Source organism: Falco naumanni, chromosome 3 (assembly GCF_017639655.2).
Source record: "Falco naumanni isolate bFalNau1 chromosome 3, bFalNau1.pat, whole genome shotgun sequence".
NCBI lineage: Eukaryota > Metazoa > Chordata > Aves > Falconiformes > Falconidae > Falco > Falco naumanni.
In genome coordinates, this window is record NC_054056.1 from 49730858 (window position 1) to 49752309 (window position 21452).

Sequence of the window (21452 nt, forward strand, 5' to 3'; positions counted from 1 at the left end):
AATAGCATTTATTTCAGGTCTACACCATTATTTAGATGTTTTTGTACCATGGCAGATTTAAGCCTTTGGTTCTCTCCTGTAACGCTTGATGTTATATAAGATGTCATTTTAGAAAATATGAGACCATGTTGGAAACCAATTTCCTGAAGAGCTAGGTGTAGGGTCATACCGTTATCTAGGGTTATACTTGCAGTTCTGGCAATTTTCTTTTGTAATAAATATGGATAACTCGGTAGGACTCCAAAGGACAACAAATGCTGTCCTTTATCTTATGTCTAGGTTTCAAAATTGTGCAAAAGACACTTTGTGCAAAAGAGGTCAGAAATCTTTCCCAAGACAGATAATGATACTATGTCCTTGATCTAACAACATAAAAAAAGCCAAAGACACTTTTACGGAGTTGTGTTGCGTGAGAGCTGAGCAGTCAAAGACAAACCGTCAGCTCTGACCAGGAACTAAGCAGTTATGTTAGAGAGGTTTGCTAGCCCGGACCCTGCATAGGGCTTGTTGGCTCACGCACCGCACTGCACTGAGTTACCCCAGTTCTGGGCTACAGGTGCTTTGCACCTTGGTAGTTTGGATCACAGCCAGAAGAGCTCTGTTCTGTTTCCACAGTTTTGTGTAGACAAGCATGTAGAAGAATCAGCTGTACAAAGTACATACAGCCAAATTAGACGAGTAAGCATCTATGAATTAATGCTTTTTGAATACAGGTTATGAACTAATGTGAAGAAGTGAGTTTAGCCCATTCTAAACCGGAACACACACACAAAAAAACCCAAATCCAAAAAAACCCAACAACCCGCCAAAACCAAGAAACAAAACCAACGCACTTTTATTCCATTGAAATTACTTCGCCGCCTCGCTAGATCAATCATAGCACCAAGGCTGCGCAAAGCCAGATACACACACTAGCTGATCTCTGGAAGCAGCCCGCGTGCCAGGTATGGAATACAAATCACTGAAAGGCAGGAGAAGCCTTTTTTTCCCTTCGCTGGGAGACTACTAAGGGAAAAGCTGATGGAGTTTAGTTGAAGACAGCTCACTAGTCCCCCCCGACGCTACCGAGTACGCGAATCGTGATTTCAACACTCCTCAAGGCGAGAGCTGACTCTCCCTCGCCCCCGCACCGGCGGCCCTGGGCCCTCCCCGGCTGGGACCACCAGGTTCGCGCCGGCCGGTGCCGCTGCAGCCCAAGGCCGGTTACCGGCCCGGACCCCTGTTTCCCCGGGGGCCACCCGAGCTACCTAGTCTGACACCTAGTCTGGTGTCCCCGCTCGGGCAGGGACCCTCCGCCCGCCTCGGGCGGGAGCCACTCAGACGCTCTCCGCTGGGAGCGGCGGCGACCCGCCCCGCTTTGCCTCCTCCGGGGCTCCGGGCTGAGGGGCCGGGGGCTGCGCGCGCCCGCGAGGCGCGGGAAGTGGGGAGGGGGGGGCGGGGAGGGGGCGGCGGGCGAGGAAATGGGCGCTGCCGCTTTAACTCCCGTCCCAAGGGGCGTGGAAGGGGCCGCGGGAGTTGGGGGCGGGCGGGGGGTGGGGGCTGAGCGCGCGCGCGCGGCATCGCCTGGCGCCCCGGCGAGGCAGCGGTGCCCTGGCTGGGCGGGGGAGGGGCACGGGGCGGGGCGGCGGCGGTGGCGGCGAGGCGCGGAGCGGCGGGAGCGGAGTTGGCCCGGCGGGAGCGCGGGCGGCGGCGGCGGGGGTGCCGGTCCGCTCCCCGCTATGGCCACGTCCCCGTGCAGCAGCAGCGGCGTCTCCTCGTCGTCCTCGTCGGGGCTGGGGGCGGACGCGGGGCTGGAGATCCGCACGCGCTCCGTGGAGCAGACGCTGGTGCCGCTGGTGTCGCAGGTAGAAATGCCGCCGCGCGAGCCCGGCCCGCCCCCCCGCAGCCCCCCGCGGCCGGGGGCAGCGACCGGCGACCGGCGCCCGCCTGGGGCCCGCCCCCCCTTCCCGCCCGGGACGGGGCTCGGCCGCCGCCGAAGTTTGCGCTCTCGGGTCGCGGCGCTTCGTAGCCCCCCCCCTCCCTCCGGCCGCTCGGGCGGGGGCGGCTGCTCTCCGCCGCGCCCCCCGCCTCCCTCCCCGGCGTCCCGGGCCCGGGGTCCCGCCGGCGGCGCGGGGCTGATGCTGCTGTGCTGGCGCGTCCCCCCGAGGAAGGCTCCGAAGTTCCCCGCAAGGTCGCGGTGCCGTTGCGTAACGCCCGCGGCGCGGAGGCGCTGCGGGGCCGCCGGCGGTTTGGGCCCGGGGTGCCGCGGCCGGGGTGCCGGGGGGCTGCGCCGCCGCCCGGGGTGCCCGGCCCGCCCGGCCGCCCGCCTGAGGGCTCCCCGCGTGGGGTCGGTCGCGGCGTGCCCCGCCGGTGGGAGCGGGCGCGTCCCGGGGGTCCGGCGGAGCTTTGTGTTTCGCGGTCCGGCCCCAGCGTCGCACCCATTGGAGCTCTCGCGGCGCCCGGGGACGGTCCCCGAGTTTTAAGGAGTTAAATGAGACGCGAACTGTGCCTGGGTGACCTCGTAACGTGCTTCGCACGGTGCCTAACGAGCTTGAAAAAAAATCAACATCAGGCTTGCGGGTGGTCTGCTAAGTAATTACATGCCCGCCGCATCGGTGTTGGTGGTTTGTCTGGGTTTTTTTCCGATCTTTAGTTAGAAATTTGGCGCTTGATACACCCAATGCAACTTTTCTTTCTTGAAAAATAATGTATAAAAACGGCATGGTGCTTGCCGTATAGCGTTTTTGTACTTTTGAGCACTGATTATTAAAGTGAGCAAGTCAAAACTTACCTGTACAAAATCTTCGAAATGATGCGTATGGAACAGCTGTGCGAAAACAACTGGTCCTGGTGAGGTCAGGTTATGTTTATACCATCATAGCCCATCTGGAAACAAACTGTTGTAAGCCTTGTTTTGCATTTGTACAGCTGGGCTGCAGGAAGGGCTTGTGATGGATAGCTGTGTTTCTGGAGTTAGTCTTTATGTTTTCTGGAATTTGTCTTTCACTGTTTAAAGAAATCGTAGTCGGTTTGAAGAAGCCCATGGAAGGGATTAAACCACTTGTTCCAAGCCGAAGTAAAATTAAAGTTTAGTGGATTTCCTACTCCTGAAACAGTTGATAGAGGTAAAATACGGAGCGAACTTTTAGGAAGTGTGAGAGCTAACAGAAACCATTCCAATTGCAGAGGCGGAATTTAATTGCGTATGTTAAATTCTTAATTTTAATAGATTTCTGCGAAGATGGGCACATTCTCGTTCCTTTGGAATACTCCTTATGAACAGTGGTCTTATTCTCTGTGGAATCATTGCACATGTAATATGTCATGTATGATTTTTCATTGACCACAAAACCTAAGACTGCATCTTCCAATGTTCAAAGGATCTTTTACCTCCCCTGCGTACGGTGTGAGGTGTCTGAGCATTTGTGAACACTCAAAGCTTACTGTTTTCCCGGTAGAGCGCTCCAGACTTCAGATGAGCTTGTTCCCTTGAAGTGTGAGCCCCGAGCTCTGTTCAGATACAGGCTGAAGCTGCTGATGGTATCGGCAGTAGCTCCCTACACTTGCCTGATAAAATACCCCACTGAATTACCGGTTTGTCAGTTCTGTCTGTACTGTTTTGTCTAGATTGTTCAGTAGAGGTCTCACTGGCTGGCTTTGTTTGGGTACTTATGCAGAAATATAGAGTACTTAATCTCAGAGTTTGGTTTCATATTCTACATGAACTATGTATCAGCAGTCATAGGACCTTGTTCTTCTGCTTGTATGAAATACACTTGCAAAGGGATTTGTTCTTGCTGTGAAGTTAACTCGACACTTTACCCTTTTAAAAACTAAGAAGCGCTATGTGATACTTGCATACTACTGAAAAAAGAATGTTGCTGCTGCTTTTCTTTATTTACTTTGAGCAAAGAGGAAACAAAAGGTGCCCTGTTTGACAAACTCACTTTCAGTCTCTTGTGGAGCTAAATCTATTCTTTTAGGGGGAGGAAAAAAAAGGCATCTGCATTGATTCTTATTTAAATTCTTGTACTGTATAAGTACATCATCCTAATTAATGTGTAATACTGTAAATGTGTGTTTGACCACTTGCCTCTTACTCAGAAACTGTGAGGGTTGCTTTTGTTTATTTTTAATTGTGCTTTGCAGCTTTATTTCTCTTACACAGTATCAGAGTGTATTTGCTGCCAGCAGTAGGATAAGATTCCTATTTTCCTAGCAGGAGAAATTACCCTTGGAGTTATTACTGGATATATTTATTAATAAATTTGTTTTTACACTTACATTTACAGAGTTAAACTAGGTCTTCGTTTTCTCTAGTACTGTTCAGACCCTGATGTGGCACTATTAGAATAGTGCCACAGATGACAAAAGAAGACGGCAAATTTAAGCCGCAGTATTAAGCGTATTTGCTAGTGCTTCTTTTTCACTATCTACATATCTGTGCTGTGAAGAGATTCTTTCTACAGTATTGTGCAAAGCATGTGGCATGCAGTTCATAAAATACAGCTTGTGAGGTCAAAGCCCACGATTTTCTTCAGAACAAGTAGAATTCTCTTCTCCCAGATGGGTGACTTCAGTTCAGTGTTTTACATGTAAATAGTACAGCATTCTTCAAAATCTAGACATCTCCTTCACTGCTGCTACTCATTTCCAGTCTAATTATGTTGGATTTTATTTTTTTTTATGGAAGGTTTTTGGCAACACAAGTCAGGAAGCATGTTTAAAGTGGTCAGTGCTGACTCATTTACTAACAAGTCATTTAAACAGTTGAGGAAAGGCAAGGATGGGGAAAAAGCACTTTCCAGGATGTGGCTCCACCAGTGGCTTCCTCAGTTGCCATTATGTATCTGTTTGCTAGTCTAGCGGTAGTTGGGCTTGTTCATGGCTGTAGGAGTCTGGATCTGCTCTAAGAAAGCACTTTTGAGAGACTGCAGAATAGGTTTTTGTCAACCTTCACTGTCATGCACTTGGGAAAAGTTCACTGAGAGGGAACTTTGAGCTCTGTCTTCGCATGTTCCCAAAAAACCAAAGTCAGTTTTCTTAGCTGAAGGTGACCTATCCTCCAGCATCCTGACTGTAGACCTGTGTGATTATAGCTAGCTGTGCAACCTTCAGAAAGGCTGTTTTGTCATAGGAACTTTGGAGAATGTGTGTCCACATGTTACTGAACATGTTTTCCCAACCTTCTTGGTACAGGAGATCCTGTCAGAGGTTTGGGAGTTGGCTTGATCTATATAGTCAAAATAGAAGCCTAAATAGCTAAAAAAAGCCCATGAGACCAGTGTTTCTGAATTTTGTTATTGTCGGTCACAGATTCTGCATAAGTTAACAGTGGTAATTGCCTTGAGGTGGATGAAACCTGTTCTTTACTATGGTATTGTTTCCTTGCTTTATCTGAAGCTAGGTAAAATAATTTCCGTTTCAGTAAATGCTGTCTAGTTATGTAACATTACATAATGTTCTGCCAGTATTCTGTTTTTCCAGAAGTTTCTGGAGTTACATATTAAAGCCTAAAGAAGAACCAACAGCTAATGTTTTCCTATTTATGTACAAAGCTTACTGATACAGTTTTCAGGATGAAGTTAATGACTTTAGAATAACCATACTAGATCAAGCTGGAGGTCCATATATAATCTAATATATATCCTATATCTAATATAAAATTTCTCGATTCTTTTTGTCAGTTACCAGTGGCATCCCTCAGGAACTGATACTAGGGCCAGTATTGTTTAACATCTTTATTAATTATCTGAATGTCCCCTGGATGATGGGCCAGCATGTTCAACAGGCATGTGAACTCCCCTACAGTGAGTTGGGGAGTGCGTGATAATGCTGGAGGACAGGGCTGTTAGACAAAGGGACAAGCCAAAAAGATGATTGACAGGAAGTTTGTGAAGTCCCACCAAGGCCCTTATGCCAAATCCTGCATGTGGGCCAGGACAACACCACGCAACGGTACAGGCTGGGATCAGCTGCCTAGGGAAAACCTCTGTGGGGGAGGACGTGGGGATCCTGGAGGACAAAGAGTTGAACAGGAGTCAGCAATGATGGCCGGCTGCACGCTGCGTTGTTAGCGGCTGCAGGCTGCAGAAAGGATTCTTCCCTTCTGTTTGGCACCTGTGAGACAGCATCTGCAGTACCATGTCCACTTCTCAGCTCCCCGGTACCAGGGAGCACACTGACATAGCGGAGCATGTGGCGTAAGGGGAGAGGCTGAAGGAAGTGGGTTTTTTTCGGTCTCCAGAAGAGAGGTGTAACGGTCAGCTAGGACCTAGCACTTTCCCATCTGTATCACTTTAATCTGCGGTGCTTTTTCATCTGGCCAATGGCAGAGTTTACTGCGGAGTACAGCTGCCCACCTAATGGGCAGGTACGGAGAAGACTGAGACAGACTGCTCCCAGACATGTATGGTGATAGGAGAAGAAACAATGGACAGAAGTAGGAACATGGGGAAGTCTGATGAGATGTAAGAGAAGGCCTTTTCCAGTGTAAGGGTGGTCAGATGCTGGATGAGGTGTGCAGAGCACCTATAGAGTCTGGAGTTTTGGAGATGTTCAGAACTAATTGGACGAGGTCCTGAGCAAAATGCTTTAAGTGGGCCTGGTTTGAGCAGGGAGCTGGACTAGATAACCCTGGAAGTCCCTCTCATCATAAACAAGTCTGATTCTACACCCCCCCCCCCCCCCCCCAGCTATGTATTGTATTGGAAAGATCTTGCATAGGAAGCTAGGTTGGTGCTTTCCCTTCTGTATCACTTTAATCTGCAGTGATTTTTTTTGTCTGACATTTTGTTCCCTGTCAATGTTGCAAGATGTTTCTGCAATTTTGTAGTCAGATTTTATCTTTACTGTCTTGAATAACTTAGGATCGCCAGCAAATTGTCATCATTTTATTACCTGCTTATCTCTCCTCCCTCTTTATGATCATGTAGAATAATCCATAGCCCAGTGCATGTTTCTGTGAAACTCCATTGGTCACTTCCCTCTATTAAAGTAAGCAATCATCTACTTCCTGCCTTCCTACATCTTCCTTCTCTTCATTCTGTCTCTTAGTGAGATTCATACAAAGGGCCGCCTTTAATTTTCTTCAGAGACTTGCTTGGTATCCTTTGAAACCTTTGGTATGGACTTTGTTTTCTAGTTTTCTTTCAGCAGACTGCCTCCTTATGCATATAACCAGTGATGTCTACAGAGAAATCTGGTGGTTTTGTGAGGCAGGAATTCCTTTAACAAACACATGTTGAGTCTTTGCTGGTATATCATATTTATTTAGGTGTCCACTACTTCTGTTGTTCCTAATTTTTTGTATTGAATTGTAACGTACAAGTGTTGGGCAACCTCCGTACCTTAACTGTTGACCTAGTATTAAGCAGCAGATAGCATGAGAAAGTTGGTAAAATCTGTTGCATCTTTCAATCTCTTGAAATCCTAGTGAATAACATGTTGGCAAGTTTTTCAGGTTCATTTTATCTAATGTTTTCATAGCCTATTCTGCAGTCACTTTGATTCCATACAGATTTTCCGAGTACATCACATAGATACCTTCTGGAGTAGGAATTGCTTTACTTTCTTTTATAGTTGAGCACAAGTATGAATAGCTGCTCTGCTCTGTTCTTATTTTCTGTCAAAGGGATGGGGCAAAGTTGTGTTAAGTAAGTAACTGGTTACATCAGGCTTATAACTCCTGAAGAAATGGACTGTAATAGCTGGTAAGTTACTGTATGTTTAGTGGAACTGGTTATTTTCCATGGAACTGAACAAGCATGTTCTATTAAAGGGATTAAAGAGAAGTGTGAAACTGTGGAGATGGGGGTAGTTTTGTTGGGAGTTTGGACTCCTGTTCCATGACACTGGTCTTTGAATTTTGTCTGTAGGCTAGCAGTGTCTTCGGGGAAGCTGTCTTGTGGTCTCATTGGCTTGAAAGTCCTCAAGTGACTGGGAACTACTACATTGCTCGCATTGTACTCAGTAGCAGCAGAACGATGAACAGTAACTCACATACAGTTCCTCAATATACCTGTACATGTGGACCTTAGTATACCTCCTTAGTGAAGGGTATTTCCTCTGGATATAGCAAAGGAGCTTCATAAGGCTTTATTTTTGGGGGGATGTATGCACGCGTGGTGTCAACACTGGCCAGTACCTATGTAAGAGGTTTATATGTGTGATATGCGTTTATGTGATACCTTTCAAGGAGCGTTCATTTCTTTAAACTTAATAGCTGCAACACTGGTAACCTTGGGAATTAGTCATGGATTTGTCTTAATGGTTCTTTTGCTTACAGGTTTAAAGCACTGTTAGACTTCTAACTGGATTTCAATAGCTTTTTGTTCTTGGACATCTACAAAATCTGGCGGGGGGAAGAACCTGCCACTTTTTCCCTACCTGTTTTTCTTCTACATCATGCATCGGTCTTTATATATAAGCTGATGTTTGCATGGCTGTAGCTGTAGTATTGTATTGCAGTACAGGCTCATTACATACCTACTTTTGCACTTGTTGCAAATCAAACGTGCTCTCTCTTCTTTAGAGGCTAAATACAAATGTCTCATATACTTTCTGTACAACAGTCATAAAAGTAAGGAATATGGTCTTATTCCCATCCTGAACTTCAGCATTCAGTTGAAGCTCTCATCCCTTTCAACTTCTTTGCATTTCCCATGCAGCAGATGCACTGAGAGATTTGTTCCAGCAAGTCCCTTGGCTGCTTTGTTTCCCTAGGCATTTTTGGTACCTCTAGGCCTTTCTGTTTCCCAGCTCTAAGGTGCTAAAGGGTTCTTATATTGTTGGCTGTTCTTGCTCCCGTATGGTGCTAGGGGGGATTGCGCTTTGCCCCTTATGGCTCTCTTCGGAGTGTGGGAAAATTCCTTTTTGGAAAAAGTAGGGTAATCCATACTTGTCTTAAACTCTTTGCTTTCTTCAGTTCATCTGCGGGGCAGGAGGAAATCTGAGTGCACTCCTTTTGAAATGCTTCTTGGGTACTAGTATTTATTCTTCAGTACCTCAAAAATTCTAGTAACTTGCAAGCTTTAAGAAGCTATTTCTCCCCTTTTCCAGGATTTTCTTCTTTGTGAATTAATTTGGTACTCGCTTTAGACGTGAGGCTTGGCACTACTGTTGAGTAATAAAATTAGGAATCATGGTGTAGAGGCTTGTGTTGTAACTTGTACTGAGTGCAGCAAACCTCCTGCTAAATTCTTCATAGTTTACATCCTGTACCGCAGAGAAACTATGCCATGGATGCAGAGTCATACCCGTTAGCTGCTACCGAGTCTGGAAGCATGTGGTGTGCTGCCTGTGTGCACAGTTGCACCTTGTTGGTTTCAATTAGTCACTAGCTCGCTAACTCTTCCTCTTTGGTTTCATAGGTATTGTGGGTTAAGTTGTGAGTTTGTGGTTTGTATTACAAAACTTTCACTCCACAAAAATTTTTCTTTTTTTTTTTTTCTACATGAAGCTTAACTGTTCAGCTGTTTCTCAGCCTACACTTGATATTCTGTGCCCCTAAAGGCACCTGATTATTTCTCTTTGATTTATGCAGAAAAGTTAATCTTAGGAGTTTGTGATCTGGATGAAGATAATGTGATTACTTTAGTCACAGTATCAGTTGTATTTCTGGGCTGATGTGGTTACAGGTTTCCCTTTACTGAGGCTAGTCTTTAATTGACAGCTATTTAGTTATTGAAGCTACATTATTATATAACAGTGAAAGGGAAATAGATAACAATTTATAGTTGTGGTTTTTAAGGTGTGCTGGGGAGCACAGGAGTACCTTAGAATATCCTAAGTAGGTAAATTATTTTGTTACATTAGTAATTAATGATGTTAATATCACTAATGATACCCTGCTTTACAGGAAAAATGACACTTGAACATTTTATCCCATCAGCAACAGTACTACCATGAAACTGCACTGGTTTCAGGGGTTTTTTTCTGTGACCCCTTTGATGGTGAAATTGGCTGAGTAAAGCTAGGCTACTGCTTTATAATGTTCAGTACCTTAGTCTTTGATGCAATAAATGATATCAGACTAATGTTTCAAGTAGTTGGGGTAAGATGCTTCTTACTGACATAGGTGAAAATCAATTGCTCTTTTTCAGTGGCATCTTATCTTTCAAATTTATGAGATCTGATTAATGACTTTCCTATAGATTAAACAAATCTTTGTAGTTCCTCCAGTAGAATGAGTATTAAATCAAAACTGCCATACAGTGATCCTGCACAAAAAGAATTAGTGCAGCTTTCTTGCTATTCAGCATTCTTAACAGATGGTTTTAGACAGATTAGGTAGGGAAATCCCCAAAGGATGAATTATGAATTAATGATTGCAAACAACTCTGATTATAGTTTAATAAAACTGCTGTATGGTATTATGAGCCTATGGCTTTCTGCATGGGTTTATTTTATGTTTATTAATTAATTGACAAAATGCAACCCTTGCTAGACAGAGCCTTAAATGATAATTTTTGCTCATCGAGTTATATTGCATTCCATCACTAGCCTTATTTAAAGCTAGTGAGGTAAATGAGTAGTGATACAGACTTTAGTGCCAACTTGTAACTGTTAATCTTCTCTAGATACTGAATGGGGTGACTTCTTGGTTTCATACATAAAATTCTCAAATGGTAAGATAACTCCTAAACACAAGTTAGAAAAGTCATGTATGAACAAATCCTAAGGTTCTTTCAGAAGTATATGGAAAAATATAAAAATATGGAGTTCCTTTTGTCTTAGAGAAACATTTTTGTATTGACTTTCTATATTAAGTAGAATAAATATAACCAATTATAACCACACAAATAGTGTATTTTCAAGTAACAGTAAAGTAAAATTGTGCTGTAGTAACAGGATGTAAACATCGGTTTTGGGGTAGTGTTTTAGTTGAGGTTTTGTTGGGTTTTTTATTTATTCACAGGTGTCAAAATTCTTTATGAGAGTAATATTGTCCAAAGTGGCAAGTGCTTAACATGTAGTAGTTTGACCAGTGTAGGAAATGTTCCCTTTTAATTACTAAAGACTCTGTATTTTATCTCAATGGCACACTTAAATAATCTTAAATTTTCCAACTAAATGAGTTTTTGTTGCCCTTGTGCTCTTCAAGGAAGCAATCAGAAGAATATAGAGACTTGTTAACATAAATAAAATGATGGTCCGTGGATTATATGAAGTTTTTGTTTGGTTTTACACTCCTGTAGGTGGATAGTAGTTGGATTTGCATAGACTTTTTCCAGAGCACACTGTACTCCTTCCTGTTAAATGCCTAGGGCAGGTATGTGCTTTTCAAGGTGAAATACCAGGTGTTGCTCTAAATTGAAGTGGTATGTCAAAATGCCGCTAAGGAAGCCTTCTGTAAAAAACACTGGAGGAACCTTTCTTTCTGCAACATGCCATGCAAGATGGATTGAATGGCTGATACTAGTGTCAGTGAGGCTGCCTGTTTATGGGACTAACAAGCAACTTTTTCTGCATCTTCAGGAGCCAATCCTGATTTGATTAGAAAGAATTCTCAACTGCATGTGGTATCAGTGTGTTGTTCCTGTTAGATCCTTTATTGCGCTGTCTGAATTTTTAGGTTTTAGCTTTTTTAATAATCAGCTCAGAGTTGGCTTGGGCATTGTTTGCACAAGGAGTAGAAGGTTAGGGAAATTAACAAAGATAAGTTAGGGAGGAAAGCCACAATGATCATTTGCCATTCAGTCTCTGGTTTTGAGGTGACCTGATCACATTAGTAAATTGAGTGTTTTCCGAGACTTGCATCTCTCTGCTGAAAACATGTCTGCATCTGTTTTAACCACATCTGAAAGTGCACTTTAAACAATGAACTTCCCTCTGAGTTGGTCTTGTTTACTTGGGCTTGCTTATGGCCAATATTTCTAGGTGCAGAATGAAAAATGGTAATAGTTTTGGTTTTGAAATCTGCCCATTTAGGTAAGAAGATACTAAACTGAAGGGCAACAGGAGGGGAGGAAAATGTACTGACTTATACGCCCCTGAAACCATTCATTGGGTCTGTTGGCTTATGTTCACTTGTTCTAGTGAGGTAGTTGTGTGTTTCTGCAAACTTCAAGACAGCAGTTGAGTGAGAAACACAATTCACAATGAAAAGTGCAGTAAAGGCCATTTTATTTTTGGATGCATTTTATGATAAGGTAAACATGCTCAGTATACTTGTCAGTACATGGATCATATAATCAGAAGAGGTTACACTGGACTTCCAATTTGAGCAACTTGACATGAGTTGGCAAAAATAGTTTTTCAAAGGTCCAAATTTCAGTCTTTAAACTTTTCATACATCTCTTCAAAAAGAGAAGGAATCTTGAACTTGAATTGTCTGAAAATTAAGAACTTTATGATCATCATCATCTCTATAGAAATTCTGAAGACACCTTCTTTGGGTGGAAGGTAGGGCAGTCCTGTGTCTTGTAGGGCATGTGATAATAAGAGTAAACAAGGTAGCTTTGATCAGTGGTGAGGCCTCACTGAGCGTTCTCCAGTGATCCTTCTACTCGTCTTCCATGTGTGGAAAAAAGAAGGGAGGATGGCAGGAGTGCAGGTCAGGTCAGTTTTCATGTACTTTTCTGCCCTATATCCGCAGATCACTGTGGATCCCTGATTTTAAGGAGTCTGTGAAAAGTGAACGTTGGAAAGCAAGTGTATTTTTCCTTTACAACAGTGTTATGCTAGTAACATTATTAAAGTAATTCAAGCCTCCACATAATGTCTAAGAATCTACAGGCTGCTAGAACTAGTCAGCTGTGTTCATTCCTTTTTGTTTTTTTGGTGTTCCTTTGGAGTTCCTTTTCACAACAACTTGCAAAAAAAAGTTGGAAATAATTTAATCCCACTGAAAAATGTTTTCTGAAGTTTCCAGAGTTTTCATTGCTTTGGAAAAAACCCCACAAATCCTCAAACCCAAAATAACTTGCACTGGAGGAAATAAATTGGTGTCATCAAAGTACTACCTCTCAAGAGAACAAGTTCCTCTGTGTCACATTTTGGATAACCATTTTCTCAATGGTGTTTGGTTTGGATCTTGAAATTTAAAGGGCCATTGGTTTTCTAGGAGTGCATTCAGCACAGAGAAAGGGTATTCACTACTATAGCACAGTCTTGCTGTGAGACAAATCCTTTCTTTTGATCTCTGTAACAATTCCAAGAATGTGTAACAAGTACATAATAATCTGAGTTGTGTGTTTGAATTTGAAGCTGTGTACTCTTGCCTTTCCTGGCAAACTTTAGAAGAGAGTAGGTTTCGAAGCTTAGATCTGAAGGAGGTGAGGAGGACTGTTCTCATCCCTTCCAAATAATATTTTTTACCTGTTGAAGCTGGTGTGCTTGTGAGAAGTGCACAATTACACGTTGTGGTGTTTTAAAATGAAATGTACACTTTGCAGTTACCCAAATGTGTGCCGAGAAAAGAGCACGAGAATAAAACAAGCAAACAAGACACTAACTACATTGCAGTCATAACTAGATTTTTGGGTATTACGGGAGATACTAGGTTAGGTATACCAGTGATCTGATTTGGTAGGGCTGTTCTTGTGTTGCTTGTCAGCTTTTACTTGTCGCTGCAGGTCCTGGATTGTTCCTTCTTCCTTTTCAGAGGTGGCTTATCAGCTTGTTAGACACTACAGGATTGCCTGGGGCTCTTCTAAGCATGTTGGCATTTGCCTACAGATAAGTGAACCAGCTTACAGGTTGTTAGTCTTATTTCATTTGCTTCCCTGAAGGCTTTTATGGAAGATGTGTACAAAAGCAATGAGAAGATGCTTTTAAAAAGCCTTCAGGTAAAGATACAACTACAACAGTCTCAATACCACAAGCGTAACAGAACTTGGCAGTCTTGAACTTGCAGCTTATTTGTACTGCCCTTCTATACACCAGTGCATAGGCAGTATGAGGAAAATACATAAACAGGGAGTTGCAGGATCGTACCACTCCTTGGAAGCTGTTCTTTTACTGACTTGTTGACTTGGGGTCTTAAATAATGCGTTGAGATCTGCACAACTTAGGCAAGAAGGGATTGATCACCCTTTTGAATAATGTGTAGAAGAAACTGTTCTAGTTCAAGTGTCCATAAAGCAGAGGCAGCTGTCTCAGTGTTTTCAGGATAAATAGAATATGGGTTCTTACAGTTAACTAGCGCATCAGTAGTTACTGCAGTTGCATTTAATTTTGGTTAATCTTTTCAAGCCTTTGGAAACTTTAAAAATTGGGTTTCTACAGTTTATTTGTAGAGTTTTTCTACAGAATAGAGGGTGAGTAGGAAGATAAGGCTTTCCAATTCTAAAAATTCACAGAATAGCCAGACTTCTAAAAAATACTTTTGTCCTTGAATTTGTAGAAAATGCTTAGTAAGACTTTGACTGGTGCCTGGACAGGCATCTAACCTTAACAGACTTGATTTCTAGGACAGGTAAGCAGGTAGTTCTTGTTCACTTCCTAAGATCACTGAGGCTCGTCTAGTGTGACAGGTCAATGTGTAGACACTTCTACTTGTAGACCTTATGGACTGGATGTCAAATGCCAGCTGCTGCTTCTGTGCTCTCTGACCTGTGGTTGTATTCTGTAGCAGATGTGGGTGTTGGAACAGTGTGTGATGCTTCTGGCTAAACGGGTCTGAAGACCTGTTTGTCCTTAAGTAAAACACAAGACTAATGAGAGACAGTACCTAAAATGTAGTATTAGAAGTTCCCCCTGCCCCCAAACTCAAGATGAACTAATAAGAGTATGAGCAGTGTGGGAAAGGCCTTTTTGACCAATTTTTCCACATGTCTGGTCAAATGCAACTAAATTTACTTACAGCACACTTCTATTGTAGGGTTTTGTAGCTTCTTCCCTAGTATGTAATGCTGTTACATTTTCTTAGCAAAGGCTTTCTATTCCTGGTATTAGGTTTTTTCAGAAAGGAATTTTCTACCATTATGAAATTAATGGAAAGCAGAAGATACACAAAATGGAAGAGGAGCTGTGGTTCTAAGGATGCTGATCCTCATTGCATAGATAAAATATTTTGGGTATTTTTTCTGTCAGGACAACTGATCAGTATGAGGCAGTAATAAATACTACTCCTGAGAGTCTATAAATTGTTCTATGTACAACACGGGTACTTACCCTATTCATCTCCCTCCCTGTGTTATCTTCCAACATGATTTCTCAGTTTAACTCGTGTGTTTGTAGCAGTGGCAGTGAAATAACTATATTTTGCCTATTTTATGTATAGTTGTCCAGAAATACTTCCTGAAACCCAGTCTCTTAAGTATCACTTAATTCTGTCATGCAAGACTTAATTACACTGACAATAAATAGACATTAGAATATTTTTAGCTAAGCATGCTGTCATGATGCTTCCTGTGCATGAAGCATTTAACGGCTTAAATGTCAGTATCTGAAGGCCCTCAAAAAGCTCTGAAAACAGCTGCTCAAAAACTGCCACAACTGAGCTCGTTTCCTTAAATACGAAGTATATCTTGATACATTATGGTTATATATATTAGTTTCAGTGAAGTACTTGTGAAAAGGCCGTTTTTCAGGGGCTGCTCATAACAAGTGACAAAAGATTGTAATGGATGTTTTCTTGAGACTGTACACTGCTTAAACTGGTTGCCTCAAATCTCAGCTAAGTATGCCATGGAAATACTGTTAAGAGCTTGCATTAAGCAGAACATGAGTACCATCAAAAGGACTGCTTCCTTTCTAGGACCTGATCAGTAAATCCTTAAGTAAACCACATGTAACTTACTGCTCTTGTTCAAAGAGACTTGCAGGTAATCTCTTCAGCTGTTAACTCCTGCCCAGACACCACAAATGTTAGTGACTGGGTAATACATGACCAGAATACAACGGATTAAATACTGGGGAGGTGTTAAACTTAAAAGGGAGTTTAGATAATGTTCTTGGAGTCCCAGGGGTTTCCTTCTAAAAAAAAACCAAACAAAACCCAACACAAAAAAAAAAAAACCAAAACAAACAAAAACCCCCTAAAACACAACAGTAATAGTTCTGATCTGGTTGCAACTGGATAGGCTGCAGGGGAAAAGGAATTCTTCGTAATCTGAAATGTCCTTAAACACTGCAAGTTTTCACTGATTCAGTTTTTGATATGCTCTTAGAATATCTTTGAAGGAAGGTGGTTGCTGAGAAGAAAGTGCCTTGTTAGGTTTCTTGTGGGTCTCTGCTTTTCTTCTTTTAACTGGTCCAAATTTATATCTTTGCTTTAAATGTTTAAAAGTAAAGAGCAAAAACTTTGCTTATTCTTTGTTTTAGAAGCCTGGCTTACTGGCCTTTTAGTGCTCACTGCTTTATCTGTATCCTGAAGCAGATAATATCGTATGCCTCTCCCCAACACCCTTCCTATTGTAGTGCTTAGGGATTTTTTTTTTTTTTTACTGTGGTCTGAACTAGATTTAAATATACAGTCTTTGTGCTGCTTATTAGCATCACAGTTTCCTTCAGTTTGTCACTTAACATCCTAGTGAAATTCCTCTCTAAGATCTTGTTTACTAGTTTTTCAACCCTGATTGTTAATTACAAGTTTAAATCTTGAAAAAAATCTGAAACTACAGTTGCTATTACCTCTGCTTTTTCATAACTTTACTTCAAATAGAGGATATGCCTGAGTGTATACCTGTCACTCAACACTTTGTGAAGGAAAGAGAAAGATACTTCTCAGAATTACACATTCTCCTTGTTCATACAGCAGTGTTTTCTGCAGGTGGCAGGTTACGAGAAGCCCATCTGTATCTGAAGAACTTTCCTCATGCGTTTGAAGTTATTAAGCATTTTACATTTGGTATAGGTCTAACTCATGTTTCTAGAACCAAAGACAGCCCTTTTCCTTTAGCTGATGTATATTTCATATCTTCCCTTATCTCTTTCTTTTATCATGACTTACCTACTCCTGTTTCAGAGCTATTTGTTACTTACTTTTTTTATAACAAACATGGTATACACATTTTACTATAATAGTACAAGCTGCATTTGCAACATAACATTGATCACACTTTAAATAGGTGTTGCATGAAGCTCTTTGTCTTGGTCAAGCAGTCTGAAACATACCAACTTCTGTTTTAGTTCTTTCACAATGTTTGTTTTTAACTGGAAAAAAAAAGAGGGAGCTCAACAAACTTCCCTCCATTCTGATGTTAAGGTAGTTACTGTAGTGGCCCTAAGTTAGCCAGTCAGAGAAGAAATTATACCAGTTCATTATACCAGGAGGTATTTGCAAAGCCTCAGCTGCTGTGTATAACCATAAGCTTCCAGACTGAGTTTAATCTGCATATACAAGCTGCTCCGGTGGGTGTCTAGAGTAGATCATAGAGTCGCAGAATGATTTGGTTTGGAAGGGACCTTTCAAGACCATCTAGTCCAACCCCCCTGCCATGGGCAGGGACACCTTCCACTAAATCAGGTTGCTCAAAGCTCCATCCAGCCTGGCCTTGAACACTTCCAGGGATGGAGCATCCACAGCTTCTCTGGGAAACCTGTTTCAATGTCTCACCACCCCTACCTTAAAGTGTTCTTCTGATGTCCAATCTAAAACTGCTCTCTTAGTTTAAAACCATTTTCCCTGTGCTGTCACTACAGGTCTTGATAAAAAGTCTTTCTTTGTCTTTTTTTATTAGCCCTCTTTACATATTAAAAAGCTGCAGTAAGTTCTCCCTGGAGCCTTCTGCAGGCTGAACAGCCCAAGCTCTCTCAGCCTTCCCTCACAGGAGAGGTGTTTGATCCCTCTGATCATCTTTGTGGCCCCCCTCTGGACCTGCTCCAACAGGTCCATGTCTTTCCTGTGCTGAGGGCTCCAGAGCTGGATGCAGTGCTCCAGGTGGGGCCTCGCGAGAGTAGAGGGGCAGAATCACCTCCCTTGACCTGGTCACACAAGGGTTGGCTTTCTGGGCTGCAAGCACATGTTGCTGGCTCATGTCCAATTTTTCATGCACCACGTCCTTTTCTGCAGGGCTGTTCTCAATCCATTTATCCCCCAGCCTGTATTGGTACTGGGGTTTGTCCCAACCCAGGTGCAGGACCTTGTGTTTGGCCTTACTGGTCTTCAAGAAGTTAAGATGACAGTGGTAATGGACCTGTGAAAACAGCTGCTGATTCTTGCTTCACTTTGGGGTGGGATGGGGGGAGTATAGGGGGTGTCTTTTTTACAAAACTGTTGATTCCTCTGAAGAGAGAGCTAAAGAAGTGACAGAATTGTAAACTTCTGTTGTAAATATCTCAAATGAAAGTGTTTCTGAAAAAGTTCTGTTAAACTTTATTAAAGCAACATAAACTGTCACATCTTCATTTTTATCATTTGCATACCTCTACAGTAACATACGGTATTAAAATGCCCTTGATAGTGTTGTTAAGAGACAGCAGGATTCCTTTCACTCTGCATATGCATTTTTTTTCAGGGTTATGTAGAACATGTTTAAACTTTCACTAGTATAGAATGCTGTGGAAGGTGAACTTGCATCCAGGACGTACATCCAACTAGTATTCCGTTTGTCTTAGGCCAGTGTTGTTTTATATATGCTTCTGAAAAGTCAGTAAGAGTATGGATGTAATGTTGGCCCTTTGTTTGCATATAGCATTGGTTTGCTTAGAAATCAGTTGAGTAAACAAAGTTGTGACCCTCTGTCAAATCGGTTTTCTTCAGTGTTTGGTCCAGTGCTCTCTGTAGGCTCGCTGCCCATGACTAGTCAAGAATTTGCCACCTGGGGTTGTTAGATTAGCTGCCGTCAGGTGTTTGATCTACAGTGCGAGAATTGAGGAGAGCTGCATAGTGCAGTTGGTTTTAATATCCATTTGATATTAATCTGAATTCCCACTGAAGTGACAGTAATTGTGTGTTTTGGGGAGTGTTATTCCTCCTGTAAAATGCACGTGAAGCTGTTCAGATGTTTGCTTAGTTTACTCTTTAATAGGACACTGTTTTCATCATCAGGTAGTATTTTCAGTGGATGGACATCAGGGGTTCATAGGTTTTGGAGCTGAAGTTTGGTGGACTGGGGGACTCTTACAGGGACAGATTTGTTGTATGAATTGTGGAGAGTGGCGTTCCTTTAGAGCTTAGGTACAAGCTGGAGAAGTAGGGCGTATATAAGAAGGCAGTGGGCAGACAATGCATTTATGTAGTGTTGTTTTGTGTGAGGACAAAATATTTTTCTGTTCCCCTAGCAGTTCTTTGATAGAGCAGCACTGTTTATTGGAATAGTTCTGAGCTACACCCCCCTACCCCCCACTTTTTTTTGTTCAGAGTGCTCTGTGAAATACTGACATTTTTCATTGCAAAGAGTTTAATACTGCAAACATGACCAAACCAGTTCCTGGCATTCAAAACCAGCCCCAACAAGGTGTTAAAAAACACCACTATTTCCACTGCCCCCCTGTCCCGAAATATGACTCAGTCATTTCTGAAGGGTAAGCCTTGGGCATTGATCAAATTATGAAGCAGAACAGTTCCTGCACTGCTTCCTGCTCTGACCTTGGATCCAGTGTGAGCTACAGCTTCTGTGCTCTTGCCCTACTGTAAGCTTGAATGGTAGGAGAATGTACGAATGAATGATGATTTAGATTTTTTTTTTTTTTGAGGAATGGGCAAAGACATATGTGATTAAGCTGATACAGCTGAGGTGTTTGAACACTGGAAGTAGTTCACAAAATTCTGAGATTCTGTCAGCAGACATCTTTGAGCTCCTGGGCATGTGGCTTACAATGAAATTCTGTGAGCATTTTAAGCTATACTTCTGCTGAAAGGAGCACTTCTGCCCATCTTTCTCGAGTCTGTACCTTTTCCCTTTTGCCAACAAAAGTGTTCATACAGCTATGCAGTGGACTGAACTGGGGAACTTATTATGAGGAAAACTGAAATAACAATCACCTTTTCCACAACTTAAGTTTAACCCACATTAGATAAATTAATTGCAAAAATGAGAGAGGAGGGCAAGGACAGGCACGACTGTCTTCGTTGGCAGCAGTGATGACTTTTGTGCTGGTTTAGGATGTTTGAAACGACAGAGTTCAGTTTCTGTCCTGCATCTCACTGGAAAATGGTTGTCATACTGAAAATGTAAAGCTCATGTAACTGATTGCAATGCAGTTTGTAATTAATTAGTTCTGGGGTGGCAGGATTGCATGCCATTGTTGTGTTTGTTTAACGTCTTGGTTGAGAAGTTGCTTCTGCAATCCTGCCTTTCTCTTTGGGTGGGAGAGGGATCTCTTTGTTTCTTCATGTTTGGTGTTTTGGGCAAATCTTTAGTTTCCCGCAGCCTGTGTGCAGCCCATCTCTGGTCAGTGTGATCCAAGAAGGAATGTGTAACATGATGTAGTACCAGGCAGAAAAGCCAATACAGGATGTGGAGTTCAGAATAAAAATGCCATCACAAATTGTTTTACTGATAATTTGCATCAAAATGGCAACCTTTTTCTAAATGATAGAAAACACACTTATTTGAGGATGTTTAAGTTAAGTGTATGGTGGATATTTCAATGGCGAGAGAGCTTTAATACTTCAGATTATTTCTAAAAGGCAGATGGTTGTTCTTTTAGTGTGAAGGCTGCTACTGGTTCTTAAAGCCTGCTGTAATCAATTGAATAAAATGTGATTTATAAAGGTTTATATTCGTAAAGTCCTAGAATGATAGAATGGTTTGGGTTGGAAGGGGCCCTAATGGTCATCTAGTTCCAACCCCCCCTGCCATGGGCAGGGACACCTTTCACTGGACCAGGTTGCTCAAAGCTCTGTCCCACCTGGCCTAGAACGCTTCCTGGAACAAGGCATCTGCAACTTCTCCATGCAACCTGCGCCAGTGTCTCACCACCCTCACTGTAAAGAATTTCTTCCTAGTATCTAATCTAAAACTACCCTCTTTCAGCTTAAAGCCATTACCCCTTGTCTTATTGCTACAGGCCCTACTATAAAAAGCCTGTCCTCATCTTTCTTATAAGCCTCTTTTATATATTGAAACACTGCAATTGGGTCTCTCTGGAGCCTTCCCTTCTCCAGGCTGACTAATCCCAACTCTCTCAGCCTGTCTGAGAAAAGAGCCAAAGCTCCCAAATTGTAGTTGATGAGTTTGGTTAGTTACCTGGCAGTACAAAAAACTTCCTAAGATTTCCAGTGCTGGCAAACCCAAGATGATGTTTATGTCTCGTATTGGACTCCTCAGCTTTTACTGTGCCTGTAGTGTGGAAGCCTGTTGAGAGACCTAGAGCAGTTTATTTTAAATGAATTGAGGGATTTCCACCACCACCACCACCCCCATTTGCAGTATTAATGTGAGATAAGCTGAGATGAGCAAACTTAATTATACTTCAAAAATATTTTTTTTGTTCACTGAGAAGTTAAACGATACCTTATGACTCAACACTATGTTTTATTAGTGAAGTATGGTAAAAATCTGTTAACTGAGTTCAGTTCAAAACTTGCCTTTAATACTAAAGTTAAAATGTCATCTTGCACAAAGTTCTAATAATTAACT

At 42.4% G+C, this 21452-nt stretch overlaps 1 protein-coding gene across 1 annotated transcript in view; it reads left to right on the forward strand.

Annotated features, from left to right (window-relative positions):
- The first annotated feature begins 1621 nt into the window (after nucleotides 1-1621).
- CTNNAL1 (catenin alpha like 1) overlaps nucleotides 1622-21452 on the forward strand; it is a 58826-nt gene continuing 38995 nt past the window's right edge. The window contains exon 1 of the mRNA XM_040588039.1: nucleotides 1622-1844. Coding sequence (XP_040443973.1) covers nucleotides 1719-1844 — 126 coding nt within the window. The 5' untranslated portion in view covers nucleotides 1622-1718. The remainder of the gene's footprint in view (nucleotides 1845-21452) is intronic.